The 15,326-nt window shown below is 44.3% G+C and overlaps 1 protein-coding gene across 5 annotated transcripts in view; it reads left to right on the top strand.

The window, feature by feature from the left end:
• Positions 1 to 15,326, top strand: part of Snx31 (sorting nexin 31) — a 123,309-nt gene that overhangs the window by 16,370 nt on the left and 91,613 nt on the right. For 3 of the 5 annotated variants that reach the window (XM_029562785.1, XM_029562784.1, XM_029562783.1), the window contains exons 3-5: positions 1,592 to 1,706; positions 10,845 to 10,909; positions 13,738 to 13,797. In XM_029562785.1, coding sequence (XP_029418645.1) covers positions 1,592 to 1,706; positions 10,845 to 10,909; positions 13,738 to 13,797 — 240 coding nt within the window. The remainder of the gene's footprint in view (positions 1 to 1,591; positions 1,707 to 10,844; positions 10,910 to 13,737; positions 13,798 to 15,326) is intronic. The other 2 variants (XM_008831559.2, XM_029562786.1) reach the window with 1 other exon arrangement.

Raw genomic sequence — 15,326 nt, 5'->3', positions numbered from 1 at the left:
ATAGTAATCCCTCTGGCATTGCTCTTAGTGCTCAGGGTTGTTTTGGCTATCCGAGGTCTTTTGTGCTTCAATATGAATCTTAGGATGGTTTTTTCCAATTCTGTGAAAAATGTCGTGGGGATTTTCACTGGTATTGCATTGAATCTATAAATGATGTTTTGTAGGATGGCCATTTTCACAATATAAATTCTTCCAATCCATGAGCATGTGAGGTCCTTCCTTCTCCGGCCTGGTGTCTTCCTCAATCTCTTTAATGACTTAAAAATTTCATTGTAGAGATTTTTGATGTCTTTCATCAGATTTTTTCCAAGATATCTTTAATTTTTTTGCAATAATTGTGAATGGGAGCATTTCCCTGTAGTGTTTCTCCAGTTGCTTGTTATTCATATATAGAAAGGCTAGAGATTTTGTAGGTTAATTTTGTAACCTGCCACTTTACTGAACTTGTTAATAATTTTAGGAGTTTTCTGGAGTAATTTTGGCATGTCTTACATATAATATCATATCTCTTTTTTCCAGTTAGTCCTCCTTTAATTTCCTTCTCCTGTCTTATTGCTCTAGCAAGAGTTTCAAGAACTATGTTGAAAAGGAGTGGAGATAGTGGACAGCCTTGTCTGGTTCCTGATTTTAGTGGGAATGCTTCCAGTTTTTCTCCATTTAGAATGATATTGGCTGTGGGTTTGTTGTATATAGCTTTAATTATGTTGAGATATGTTCCCTCCAGTCCAGTTCCCTCTAGGACTTTGAACATAAATGCATGCTGAATTTTGTCAAAAGTCTTTTTCTGCCTCTATTGAGATGACAATGTGGTTTTTGTTGGTCTCTACTTCTTAAAGGCAGCTCGGCTTGTCTTAGAACCATGCTCAGTGTTGGGAAGGGAGGGATCTAGTGAACCTGGTCAATTTTAGGGACTTCCTGAAGCTATTCAGTTGTTTACTCCCTGAGCTTAATGGACTTCTATCATGTTGATGGAAGCTGTGCCTCTTGTGCCCCCTCCACACATATCAAATGTATTTGTCGTTAAGAACACACCCTGTTTTCTTCCTTTTGGTCACCAACAAAAGTTAATTTTATTTTTTCTTTTAAATTACATACTCTAATGTTGCAGGACAGATAAGAGGACACCAGGAGATTCAGGAAGCAGGTTTATTTAGGCTGCAGCCTGGTCCACAGGACCTAAGGCTCAAAGTCTGACCTTGAAAGGAGGACACATTCATCCTTTACAGTTATAGTGAGAAGGACTATAACAGTATGTACAGTCTCAAAATTAGGCAAATCATTACAAATTTAGAAAGAAAATAAATGTTAATAAAATTCTTCTGTCTGAAAATCATTGCAGAAGTCTCCATCTGAGACAGACAGAAATAAGGAAGTTTCGTCAGGACACAAGGCCAGTGTCTATCTAGCTGTGTTAGTGTTCTAACAACAAACTGGTCAGCTGATATTTGTTGACAGAGTCAGAGGGAGAAAGCAAGGATTAAAATTCATATTTTCCTTAAATAGTCCATTTAGCTACATCACTAAGAGAGGACTATTGTGTCTTATCAACCCTGAATCTGAGTCTCACCTTAACCATTTTGGGACTTTTCAGCTGAGACGGGTGTTTGGAAACTGCCTGCCCCACTTTCCACCAAAGTACTATCTAGCAATGACCACATCCATGGCTGATGAGAGGAGGGACCAGTTGGAACGGTACCTGCAAAATGGTATGTGTTCAAATTTTGTTTTATAGCTTTATTGCAACATAAAGTACTCATCACAACATTCATCTGTTTAAGGATCATTATTTGGTGGGTTTTTAAAAACATGGTTATGTAATTATGCAAATCACCATAATCTAGTTTTAGGACATTGTCATTACCCCAAAAGGAAACTTTGTGCCCATTTGTAGTCACTCTCCATTTTAGCCACCTCCTACCCATGTCCCTGGCAGCCACAAGTCTAATTTCTATCTGTACATTTGCTTATTCTAGTCATCTCATATGTATATGATCTCACAACAGCTTTCTTCATATTAGACCTTAGAATAGTTTGTGATTTACCATGGAGTGTTGTATATTGATTTTGACCATAGAACTGAAGGATGAAGAGAACAATGAGCCAAGCTGAACCCTGTATGCAGGAAAAGTCTCAGGGCGTAGGAGAAGTGTGTATTGATTAGCAGTACTGGGCCTTGCACCTCCACCAAGGTCCTCACCAGAGCCATGTAGAGTCACCATGGATGCCTCTCACCCTGCCCCTGGCCTCTAGAAAGAACTGTCACTGGTGGCTTGTCTGTTCCCCAGATTTTTCTGTGTGTACACTACAGTATATGCAATTGGGAAAATTAACCTTCATGGAACTAATGAAGTATGACCTCAGTATAATTTTGTTCTGTGTGGTAGATGAGTAAATACTAACAAATATATTTGACAAGAATTTTATGTACCCCTAATAATAAGTATTCTTATTGATATATGTGCATTTCTTTTTGCTCAAGACAAAGTGATTTTTCTTTATCTGGTATTTTTTAAACTTAAAATTATTGTGTGTGTGTGTGTGTGTGTGTGTGTGTGTGTGTGTGTGTGTGTGTGTACATGTGCCATGGCATGTATCTAGAGGTCGGAAGACAATTTTGTAGAGTTGATTCTTCTACTTTCATACAGATTCCAAGTATCAATTCAGGTTACTAGGCTTGTGTAGCAAGTATCTCTACCCGTGGAAGCATCATGCTAGCCCTTTAAAAACTTTCTATTCTAAAAGAAAAAGTGCAAAAACAGTATAAAGAATATTTGTACACTCTTCACTAAGACGTTCCAATTTTAACATTTTAAATTTGCTGTCTCATTCTGATTTCTCTCTGTGTATGTGTATATTATTAACATTTTTATATAAGCATTACTCATATAAGTCATTTGATCCTTAAAATAAGTCTGTGTGCCTTTCCTAAGAAGTCAACAGTGATACAATATTATCTAGAGACTGTATTTGTACTTATTTAACCAACTATCACTCTAACATCTTCATAGTCAAAGAAAAAAGTATTTCATTCTATATATTTACTTTTTTTTAAAGTATATATTTTAGAGATTGTTCTACATGAACAATTGCTTTTCATGATGATATATTTTTCTTAAATATGCTAAGTAAAACCATAGAAGTTGCCCATTTCCCATTTTTTGCTGTTGTTGTAGAGCCTATGCCTCTTTTCAGACCTGTTGAATGATCCCTTCAAGTTCTGAATAGAGTTTGTTTTGATTCTTTTGCTCTCCTGGTTTCTTTCCTCTTGTGTTAGCAGACCGTACCTTTAATACTGCCTTCTCACATGGGAGCTTAGTGCTCACAGCCTTGCTGTTCCAGGCCTGGTCTTTATCCACAGCACCAGCATTTCTCACCTGCCCTTTGACAAGGCCAAACAAGGATACAGCACAGCTCAGTGTCATAAATCAAGAGTTTAGACTCTAGGGCCAGACCCAGACTCAAATCCCACTTTTGCTGTGTGACCTTGAGCAAGATACCTCGTTGAGTATTGAGGTTAATTTGTAAAATGGAGGTAACAGTAGTTTGTCACTCTGGGGGCAACCTCTTGAGATCTTCCATCATTGGAAGGGGCGATCTCAACTGCTGTTTTTAAAATATTTCAGGTTACTGTTACGCCCAAATATCATGACCCCCAATGACCACCAAGGAGTCCAGAGTGTATGCAACAGCAAAGAGCCTTTATTCAGGCTTAAGCTCAGTCCCTCAAATTTCACTGACACAGCAGATCTTTACTGAGAGCCCTGATCTAGGGTGGGGAAGGTTTTTATAAGGAAGTTTTACAGAAGCCCATGCGCACCAAGCATCCTTTAAAATGACTGGATGGGCCTATGCCCTGAGTACGGGGAGGATTCTTATTGGTAGGGGCTGTCTTTGGGGTATTGGAATGCGCTGACTGTTATCTGTGGGGCCAGAAGTTTCTGTTTTTACCTTATAAGGCTGCTTTATGCCTGGCTTGCTTGATCTATGGCTTTCTGGGATGGGGGTGGTAACTGAAGATTACAACAAGGCTTGTAATGAAGCCATGCCCAGGCTTGCCTGAAACAACTAGTCAAAATGGAGTTAGTGCCACCTTAAACCAAGCAGATTACAGAAGCAGAAAGAAGCGATTAGACGAGTCTGGGTCCCACATTTCCCCTTCTTCTAGTAACTAGGAATGATCCAATCATGGGTCTGGGTTGGGGTGTCTAATGAGGGGGTCTACAGGCTGATAATGGGACCTCAGGACCCTGAGCTGTACTGCACTCACCCGTTCTCTAATGAAGGCAGTCAGCCGATTGATGACACATGGTCCAATAGTTAACATTTTTAGGACTATGATGTCTAGGGGTTCTCGACAGCCCACTAGGGAGCAGTCGGCCATGCCAACCACCTGGTTTCCCCCTTGGTACGTTTCCCTGACAGAGAGTGTTGGGAAGGTCAGGGTGAGCATTGCCAGAGGACAATATAGAAGCCATTAAGAACAATAAAGTCTTAGCTTGAGGGGGTTGTCCACATCCTTGTGGACTTTTCATGTTTTGGGATCCAGTGCAGCGATCAGTGGAGGAGGATGTGGGTGTGATGAATCCAGGCGGTAAGTCCATCTACTTTCACTGCAGTCAGGGTTGTCAGGAGCACCACGTGCAGTCTTTTCCAGTGAGGTTCTAGAGGTGTCTGCAGACGTATACCCGATTGCCAGGCTGGTAGTTGTGTTGGGTAGGAGGAGGAGCAGTCTCATAAATAGCTTTCAGACGGGGCCACACATCCTTGTGGGTATGTGCCACAGCCTCAAGAGAATCAAGCAATTGATGGTTATCAAACTCAGCAATTAATACAGCTTTTATATTGGGGAGGATGGAAGGGGGTCTTCCAAACATGATTTCAAATGGAGTTAAACCTAACAGGTAGGGTGAGTTTAGCACCCTATGTAAAGCAAAGGGAAGGAGAGCCACCCAGTCCTCACCAGTCTCCATGGTTAATTTAGTAAGGGTCTCGTTTAGTGTTCTATTCATCATCTCTACCTGTCCAGAGCTTTGGAGCCTGTATGCACAGTGTAATTTTCATTTTGCCCCCAATATTTTGGCTAACTCTTGCATTACCCGAGAGGCGAAGGCCAGTCTGTTGTCTGAGCTCAGAAGAGCTGGCACACCATACCTTGGAAGAATGTCTTCCAGTAGCCGCTTGGCGACCATTTGCGAAGTCTCATGCTTGGTGGGATATGCTTCAGTTCATCCTGAAAAAGTACCAGAACTAAAAGATATTTATAACCATATTTGCTCAGTTTTATCTCTGTAAAGTCCATTTCCCAGTGGGCTCCGAGCTTGGAGCCTCTCAACTGGGTCCCCTGTTCTTTGGAAAGGTTCTCAGCATTCGTCAGCCTGCAGCTAAGACATTTGGAGGCGATTGAATTGACATGTGATCGGAGGTTCAGAACCTTGAGATTATGAACGTTTCTTAGGAGGTCTTCTGTCTTTCAAGTGCCCAGGTGGGTGGTCTGGTGGATGTGATTGAGAAGATCTTTGGCTAGGTTACTTGGCAGGATAATCCTGCCATCCCCTGTATGCCACCAGACATCAATCTTTTGGGTCATGGGAAGTTTATGTATCAACTTCAGATCTTCCCAAGAATAATCAGGTTGGTCTGGTAGCATGGGTGGCCCTGGGTCCGGCAGATGGATAGCCAGGACTAAGGTTGCTTTCAGGGCTGTCTCCTTGGCAACCTGGTCTGCCTTCTGGTTTCCTCGTGCTATAGGCATATCTGTCTTTTGGTGCCCGGGGCAATGGATGATAGCCAGTTTCTTGGGTAGCCATAGGGCAGCCAGTAAGTCTAGGATTTCTTGTTTACTTTTAATAGTCTTTCTCTCAGCTGTGAGCAGCCCCCCTCTCCTGGTAGATGGCCTCATGTACAAGGGCTGTGGCAAAGGCATACCAGCTATCTGTATGCGTGTTCAATTTTTTTGTCCTTGCCTAATTTAAGAGCCTTGGTCAAGACTATCAGCTCAGACCTCTGGGCTGAAGTCCCTGTAGGTAAAGCCGCCGCCCAGACAGTTTCAGTCTCTGTTACTACTGCTGCTCCTGTGTACCTCTGTCCATTTTGCATGAAACTGCTGCCATTGGTGAACCAACTGGCTTCTGCATCAGGAAGCGACTGGTTGGTCAGGTCTTTTCTGAGCCAGTGCACTTGGCTCAGGATCCCTGCGCAATCATGCAAGGGCGCGTCCAGGTCCAGATCAGGTAGCAGGGTGGCCGGATTGAGGGCTGTGCTCAGGAGAAAATGGATCTTCAGGGTGTTAAGGAGCAAGCTTTGATAGTGAGTCATCCAGGCATTGCTCAACCAGCAGTTGGGTGGCTGCTTGAGAACTCCCTTGATGGCGTGAGGGGTTGTGATACATAATTCTTGTCCTAAGGTTAACTTGTCCGCATCCTTGACTAGAAGGGCCATGGCTGCTATAATTCACAAACATAGCAGCCACCCAGCAGCAACTGAGTCCAGTTTTTTTCATAGATATGCCACAGGCCTATTCCAGGGCCCCAGAGTCTGAGTTAGGACTCCTTTGGCCACCCCCTTCTTTTCATCTATGAAAAGATGAAAAGGCTTAGTAACATCCAGAAGTCCTAGGGCTGGGGTGGCTAGGAGGGCCTGTTTGGTCTTACTAAAGGCCTCTTCCTGGACCTCCATCCAAACAAAGGGCTCGCTTTCCCATGTGACTTCATAGAGGGGCCTCACCAATTCAACAAATCCTGGGATCCATAAGCATCAGAATCCTGCTGACCTCAGGAATTCTTTCACTGCCTTCCGGGAGTGAGGGGTGGGTATCTTTAGCACTGTCTCTTTCCTGGCATCTGTAAGCCATCTTTGTCCTTCCTTTAATATGTATCCCAGATAGGTGACCACTCTCCGGCATATTTGGGCTTTCTTGGCAGATGCCCGATATCCCAATCTGCCTAGGGTCACCAGGAGATCTCTGGTTCCCTGCTGACACTGCGAGGCATTGTCAGCAGCTATTAAGATGTCATCCACATATTGTAATAGGGTAAGCTGGGGGTGTTCCAGCCGGTACTCACCCAGGTCTTCATGGAGAGCCTCATCAAACAGGGTGGGCGAATTTTTTTAATCCCTGCAGCAGGCGGGTCCAAGTCAGTTGCCTGTTGAAGCCAATCTCCTTGTCTTGCCATTCGAAAGCAAAGGGCTGGCTCTCTCTGGCCAGAGGCAGGCTAAAGAAGGCATCTTTCAAGTCTAACACCGTGTACCAGTTTCTGGAAGGTGGCAAGGAACTCAGGACAGTGTAAGGATTAGGTACTGTTGGATGAACATCCATAGCCTGCTTGTTTACCTCTCTCAAGTCCTGGACTGGCCGATAGTCAGTTGAATTTGGCTTTTTGACCAGCAGGATGGGGAGTCCAAGCTGATCTGCAAGGCACCAAGATGCCTTGATACCTCAGGCGTCAGATATGAGGAGTGATCTCAAGCCTGGCCTCCTGGGACGTAGGGTACTGTTTAACTCTGGCCAGCAGGATTCCAGGCTTAAGCTCTATCCAGATGGTGGGCTGGTGGGCAGACAGCCCCATGCCCCTTGTCTTGTCCCAGGCTGTGGGGAACTCCTTTAGCCAGGTAGAAAACTCCTGCTCTGTTGTAGAGGCCAGTTTTTGATGTAACCTAAACTCATCGTCCAGGTGTAGGGTGAGTATCTGGATTAGGTGGCCTTCTTGGTCAGTCATTTGGGCCCCACTAGGGGTGAAATGAAAGTGGGCTCCAATTTTGGTGAGCAAGTCTCTGCCCAGGAGTGGGTAGGGGCACTGTGGCATGACCAGGAAGGAGTGGGACACCTGGCCCATGCCCAGGTCCACTTTTCTTTGGGTGGTCCATGAGTATTGATTCATGCCAGTAGCCTCCTGTACCCAGGACTTTTTATGTGATAGTTTTCATTGGGGCTCAGTTAATACCAAGTGTTGGGCACCTGTGTCTACATGGAAGCTCATGGGCGTCCCCTCCACTTTGAGGGTTACCCTAAGTTCAGGGAGGGGATCTGAACCCCGACCCCCCCAGTCACTCATTTCTCCAAGCTCGAGGATTTGCACTCCTTCTTGGGCCCTGCCTCACCCAGCAGGTTTTTTGGGCAATCTTTATTCCAGTGGCCCATCTTTTAGCAGTAGGCACATTGGTTCCTCTGTAACCTTGGTTGTCCTTCCCGGGGTTCCCTATCTGAGTCCACAGAGAGGTAGCGCAGTTGGCATTCGTGCTCATCAGGGGACTTTGTAGTCATAGCCAGAAGGATCTTAGTGAAGTCTCAGGTCTGCTTGACACTAGCAGCGCCTGTGGCTTGAGCCTGTTTGTCTTCCAGGCTTTCTCTGTGGTTATAGACCCTCTCTGCCACTGCCAAAAGTTCCGGCAGAGTCTTATCTGCCAATCTATCTAGTTTCTGTAATTTGCGCCTAATGTCGGGTGCGGACTAGTTGACAAAGGCCAATACAACTGCATTCTTGTTTTCTGGTGCCTCTGGATTCATGGGTGTATAAGTGTGGAATGCCTCAAGGATCCTTTCTAAAAGGCCTTCTGGGGATTCTGTCTTTTCTTGCTGCACATCACTAATCTTAGCCAAATTAGTCGGGCACCTTGTGGTGGCCCAGAGACCCCCCCCCATTAGAGTCTGGCAGTAGACCTGGAGCCTCTCCTTGCCTTCTGCCACATTAAAGTCCCAGTTTGGTCGGGATAATGGGAAGGCTTCATCAATCAGTGTCTGGTTGGTGGTGGGATTCCCATCCACCCCAGGGACCAGCTTCTGGGCCTCAGTTTCAATCTGGTCCCTCTCAATGGTGGTAAATAGAACCTGTAATAGCTGCTGGATGTCATCCCAAGTGGGCTGATGGGTGAAAAGAACAGATTCTAACAGATCAATAAGGCCCTATGGTTTCTCAGAGAATTTGGCCGTTTGCAATTTCCAATTGGGTCACTGGTGGCAAATGGCCAATATTGCATCTGTTGGTCTTCTGCCTCATTAAGGGGTCCCACTGCCCTTAAGGGAAGGATGGTGGAGTATGCCGCTGCTTGTGGCTGTCCTCTCTGGACCCTTCTCCGAGTTTGAGCGGGGGAGTCTCATCCCTAAGGGCTTGGGCTGCCTCAGCCTCTCCTGGGGGCTCTAAACACCCTGGTTGTGCCGGTGGTGTGGGCAGATATGGGGGAGGCTCATGCAGAAGTTCTTCCTCTGTTCCACCCTGGAGGACAGGATAAAGTGGGGTGGACAGTTTAGTTTCACTTTTCTGCCACTCTTCATCACACAAGGCGAGGATGGTTGTCTTTGAACCCTGTGGCGGCAAAAGTGATTTGAGCCATTCGGGGGGCTCTTCAACGAGGGCCTGCCAGGTCGCAATATAAGGAACCTGGTCAGGGTGTTCTGGCTGCTGGAAAATAATATTTTTAACCTTGAAAATAGTGGGGAGGTCAAACATTCCCCCTTCCAGACATCCAGCATCAAAGGTTGGCCATTCATTCCTACAAAGGACAAAGAGTCTGCCCTTTGTGACCTCCAGCCATTGTCTTCTAGCCTTCTTTTTGAAATCAGAAAAATGATCTTGCTAAAGACTCAAAGGTGTTACTTGACTTTGTCCCATGTCCTCAACTAAGTAAGTCACGAATAACACGGATAACACAAAGACACACACTGACAAAACAATACTTCCCGGCACCTTAAACAAGAACTGAAAGTGGGTCATTGGCCTTTCGCCGCTCCATGGGTGAGACCCACCTTTCCCTTCCAAAGTTACAAGTGGGATCCAATCCCTATCAGGTGGGTCTAGGATGTCTCCTGAGTCCCAAGGCCTGGGGTCATCTAGCATGTCTGCCTAGACTGCCAACAGGCAAACAAGGTAACGGGGGCCCAAATTCAAGAGCACACAACACAAACGAGACAAAGACAATTACCGGCTGGACCAGGCTCAACGCTCTGCGGGGGGTCCTATGGGGGGGGTCCTTAGGGATCCCGGACGAGCCCCCAAATGTTACACCCAGATCTCACAACCCCCAGTGACCACCAAGGAGTCCAGAGTGTATGCAACAGCAAAGAGCCTTTATTCAGGCTTAAGCTTAGGCCCTCAGATTTCACCGATGCAGTGGATCTGTACTGAGAGCCCGGATCTAGAGTGGGGTAGGTTTTTATAGGGAAGTTTCATAGAAGCCTGCATGCACCAAGCATCCTTTAAAATGATTGGATGGTCCTATGCCCTGAATACGGGGAGGATTTTTATTGGTAGGGGCTGTCTTTAGGGTATTGGAATGCGCTGACTATTATCTGTGGGGCCAGAAGTTTCTGTTTTTTATTTTATAAGGCTGCTATATGCCCGGGCTTCCTTGATCTATAGCTTTCCGGGATGGGGGTAGCAACTGAAGATTACAACATGCCTGGGCATGCCCAGGCTTGCCTGAAACAGGTAGTCAAAATGGAGTTAGTGCCGCCTTAAGCCAAGCAAATTACAGAAGCAGAAAAAAAGAGGTTAGATGAGTCAGGGTCCCACAGTTACCATGTGTCTTACAAAACTGGTGTTTAGACCCAACTTGTAATTAATTTCATCATTATCCCAGTGGGGTAATAAGATGACTATTGAGCCCTATTTATGGGCATGAATAATTTGAGGTTCCTGGGAATACCATGGCCCTGGATTTGCATGATGGACCTATGTTGGCAAGGTTACCTTAAGGGGGCTGACTTTGTGGATTGTTCTACATTGCGAACCCTTCCTTGCATTCAGGGAGGTCACACAACTCTGGCAAGGCTCTCAGACCCTCTGCAAGAAAATGATTAATAGACTTGAGCCTGACTCTTGCTAACCTGGCTTATTGTCTTTGTTTTTCAGTAACTGCAGACCCAAATGTGTCAAGAAGTGATGTGTTCATTGAGTTTTTAACACTGGTACAGCTGGTAAGCTTCTCTTCCTTAAGGAAGTCATTCTGTCTACAGAGCATGTCTGTTTCCCACATGTGCATGCACATGTGCACAGGAGTGCTGAGCCATCAGTTTCAAGTAGCCTGGGCTTGGTAAAGGGGATTCATCTCTAGTAAGCTGGAGGATGCTTCCTGTTTTAGAGGTCTGGATTCTACATGGGAGATGAAGTGTGGTACTCAGTCTTTGACTTACAGTTTGAGCAGATTCTTGTCCTGTAGCTTGTATACCATTTGTCTCCAAGCTGACCCTGAAAAAGGTAGCAGTAGAGGACAGAGAAAGACCTGCAGCTTTAACACGCAAGGACCCCCGTACTGAGACTGAGACCTGAGGTCTGTAGTAGAAGTTTCCAAGAGTACCACATTGCAGGCATCAGGACAGCAGAGCCTGCTAGCTACTGCCTGTCGATTCGCCTAACTTTATTGTAAATGGATAACATCCAGCCTGAATTGAGTGACACACAGAAGCTCCCTTTCCATGGACTCTTTAAAGAACCACTGGACTCTTGCCCCATAGACTGAAACTTTGCTAAGCTAATCTGTTTAACATGTCACTCATTTCAGGTGCAATTGTTTGTGCCTGTACTTAGGATCTTGACTAGACAGACAGGTTCTGAAAGGACAGAAGTTATACAATAACTTACTACTGAGTTGGATTCCTGTGTTAATTATTTTCACATTTCTGTGACCAGAATGGCTAGCAGAAGCAACTTAAGAGAGGAAAGGTTTGTTTTGGCTCCTGGTTTTAGAGGGTTTGGATCCATTGTGGTGGGGAAGACATAGCAGCAGGAAGTGTGATAGACAACTGTTCATATCCCTGCAGCCAGGAAGCAGAGAACATACCAGAGCCAGGGACCGGACTGTAACTTCCAAAGCCCTGCCTCTGGTGGCCTAGTACTTCCAGCTAGGCCCCACCTCCTAAAGTTCCCACAGCCTTCCAAAATGGGACCACCAGATAGGGAGTGAAATAGAGGACTTGAGCCTGTTGGGGGCCCTTCACAGCTAAACCATAATAATGATACTCCCTAATGAGGGGAGGAATGGTACCTTGATCAGACTTGCAAAGACTAGGGGAAATTTTATTTATCCAAGGTTCCATATGTGTGGATGTCTTTACTGACCTATTTGGCCAGAGAAATGTCTTTAGAACCTTCTATTGTACAGTGAGTTTATCTTATAAGCACTTTTTTCTTTCTTCATGGTGCTTGGGATGTAACCCAAAGTGCTTGCACATCCAGGCAAGCTCTCTACCACTGTTACATCAATGGCCCCTTGACTTACTCTTGATGACTTAAAGACACATGCTCTCTTTTTTGTGTTGAGGTGGTAAAGGTGATTTCTTTCTAGCTCATCAGAGTGTACACAGTGAAAAATAACTTCCCTTTCCTCACAGTCTCTTCCCCAACAGTTATTTTCAATTCAAGTGAGTAATCTTTCTTCATGATCTGTGCACATACAAGTATATTAGTACATATCTTATTGTATAAATATGTGCATACTAGACATGCTTTGATTTTGATGCATTGTCTCACTGTGTAGTCCAGGCTGTCCTCAAACTCATTAGGTAGTCCAGGTGGGTATGAAATTCATGCTCTCCCAGCCTTGGCCTCCTAGATGCTGGGTTTAAAGGCATATACCAGTGTGCCAGGATTAAAAAGTTATTTAAAAATTTTATGTGTACATTTTGCCTGCACATAATTAAGTGCACCTGTGCATGCAATGCCCACAGAGACCAGAAGAGGGTGTCAGATTTCCTGGAACTGGAGTTCCAGAAGATTGCTAGCTGTCACGTGGATGCCAAGAACTGAGTTTTAAAAAACAAACTTTAAGAAGTGTAATTCAGGGGCTGGAGAGATGGTTCAGCAGTTAAGAGCACTGGCTGCTCTTGCAGAGGACCCAGGTTCTGTTCCCAGCACACACAGTAACTAGCAACCATCTCTGATTCCAGTTTGAAGGGATCTGACACCCACTTCTGGCCTCTGTGGGCACTGCATGCATGTGGTGTGCTTAATACATACAGGCAAAACACTCATACACATAAAAAATAAAAATAAATAAAATATAAGAAAAAGTTTTTTAACACCTTGGACTATTGTGTGTCACTCTACAGAAGACACTTTGACAAGTTCTTTTGGGGGTACATTATGGATTATCTTTCTTTCCTTCTTTAAACAAACCTTATAAGGTATCAGTTGTGAAGCTTTGTTTTGTGTGCCCATGAGACCTAGTAAGGAGGGACCATGGGTGGGAAGATGTTCTAAAAGAAACAATGTCTTAGCGGGTCTTGAAGGTTTCCAAGGTGGGCATGATGGGAGATGATGATATATACACTCTAATTTCCTTTCCTCTTTTGGTAAATAAACACAACAAACAGTATCTGGAAGTGTGAGGAAGCTCAGGACTGATACTAGTGAGAGGGAAACAAGAGTTGGTTCCTATGGAGAGCTAGTCTACTCTCCAGAGCCAAGTGACGGATTATAATGAACAGATGTCATCAATCAGGGAGAAAGAATAACCAAGCTTGCACAGTGATATTGCTCCTGCAGGGCTGGTAGGAAGCTAGAGGACTCTGAATAGCAGAGATGTGTAGATCTGTCAGACCATGAAGGAGCCCATAGGGCAGGCGTGAGGCAGCTTCCCCACCTGGGTATCAGTGCTATATCTGTTAAGTGCAGTAACTGCAGCTTCTTAGTGGCTAATGCCAAATAATCTCATGGTCCCTTTAGGGTTCAGGAGATAGGAAAGCATCTTCCAGCCTCTAGGTAGGGAAATGCTATGTTAAAAACTGAAACATATATGACCTTCTAGGAACCCTACCAGGAAAGGCTCCATGAAGAACAGTCAAAGCCCAGCGGCAAAAGTAAAAAGGTTTGTTTTTGCCCCTACAGGATGTTTAATCTGCTAGGCTGGGTGTTCCCTCTTATTTTTCATGATTTGTTGAGAAAGGTGGTATTATTTCAGGTTGACATGCTTCTAGTAAGCAGATCCTGGACCCAAACCCACAGAACCAGGATTCAGGATTCAGACAGATTGTTCCATCATTATTACGGGGTATTTCAGAGTGGAGGCAGCCCCACCCTCAGCCCCTGTACTTCTGTTCCCCCACCCGTGCCATCTCCTTTATCTTGCATATGTAACCACCTTTCTCAACTATACTCTGGATTTTTGTTTTGTGTTCATTTTAAAGACAAAGGGATTTTGAAGAGACAAAACTAAAGTCTGCAAGCTGAAGACCTTTTTATGTTTGTGATTCTTAAACTGGAATGTTCTTAGAATCCATGTGAAAATACATGCTTGAGAAGGAGATGGACAGGCTTCTAAACACCTGGGAAGTTAGGGCAACTAAGCCCCTGGTGCCCCATTTCCCTTGTGGAGAAATGAATAGGATGCATCATTAAACAGCAGAGGTCTGGAGCATGGTGAGTTCACAGATGAATTTTTTTGGGTAAAGTACCTCAGGAATAAATACTGTGGTGGTTAGATAATCCCCTGCCTCAGGGAAGAACATCAACTAAGCATGAGCACCTGGGGATTGCTCAGGTAGCTGGATTTGATTTAGCGCATGTTTTAAAATGTGTCAAGGCAGCCTATGCTGCCGGTAGATTTTGAGGTTTCTTTTCTTTCTTTTTCCTTTCCTTTCCTTTCCTTTCCTTTCCTTTCCTTTCCTTCCTTCCATTTCTTTCTTTCTGTTTTATTTTTTGGTCTTTTTGAGACAGGGTCTCCCTGTAGCCCCAGCTGACCTAGAACTCACTATATAGACCAGGCTGGCTTGAACTCTCAGGGATCCGCCTGCCTCTGCCTCTCAAGCACTGGGATTAAAGGCACATGCTACCATGCCAGGTTGAATTTTGAGGTTTCTTAAAGCCTTTTCATTCTTGGACCATCCTGGATCAAGACCGTTTTACTTTTTTTTTTTAAAGTTTATTTTATTTTTAAAAAATTTTAAAAAAATTTAATAACCACATGATTAGAAGAAGCATATCATTACAGCTTTAACATAATCAGTAACACATTCCAGAGCTTAAAGAAGATCTCCATTTCATTTTAAGATATTCTGTTTCCTACATTTTTAATGCTACTAAAACTTACATGTTTGCACGTGTCTTTAATAGCTACGTATCTGATTATTACTAGTCACAATCGGTTACTTTCTGAGATCATTGGCACCTGAGTATGGATATAAAATCATCAGGTAGATTTCAATGGTAATGTGTTTTACCTCTACTAATTAACATGAAGCAAATTTTTATGCTTTGAAGAATTATTATTATTATTTTTAAAATTTATTTATTTTTACACCCACTTCTCAGATAGCACCCGCCCATAGCCTCCCTCCCCCAACTAGAGCCCTTATACTCTGATATCTATCTGCTGTGTTGTTGGCACCCCCAGCCATT

The sequence above is a fragment of the Nannospalax galili genome, unplaced genomic scaffold (genome assembly GCF_000622305.1).
Source record: "Nannospalax galili isolate Female #2095 unplaced genomic scaffold, S.galili_v1.0 scaffold334, whole genome shotgun sequence".
Lineage (NCBI taxonomy): Eukaryota > Metazoa > Chordata > Mammalia > Rodentia > Spalacidae > Nannospalax > Nannospalax galili.
This window is presented reverse-complemented; position numbering and strand designations above follow the sequence as displayed.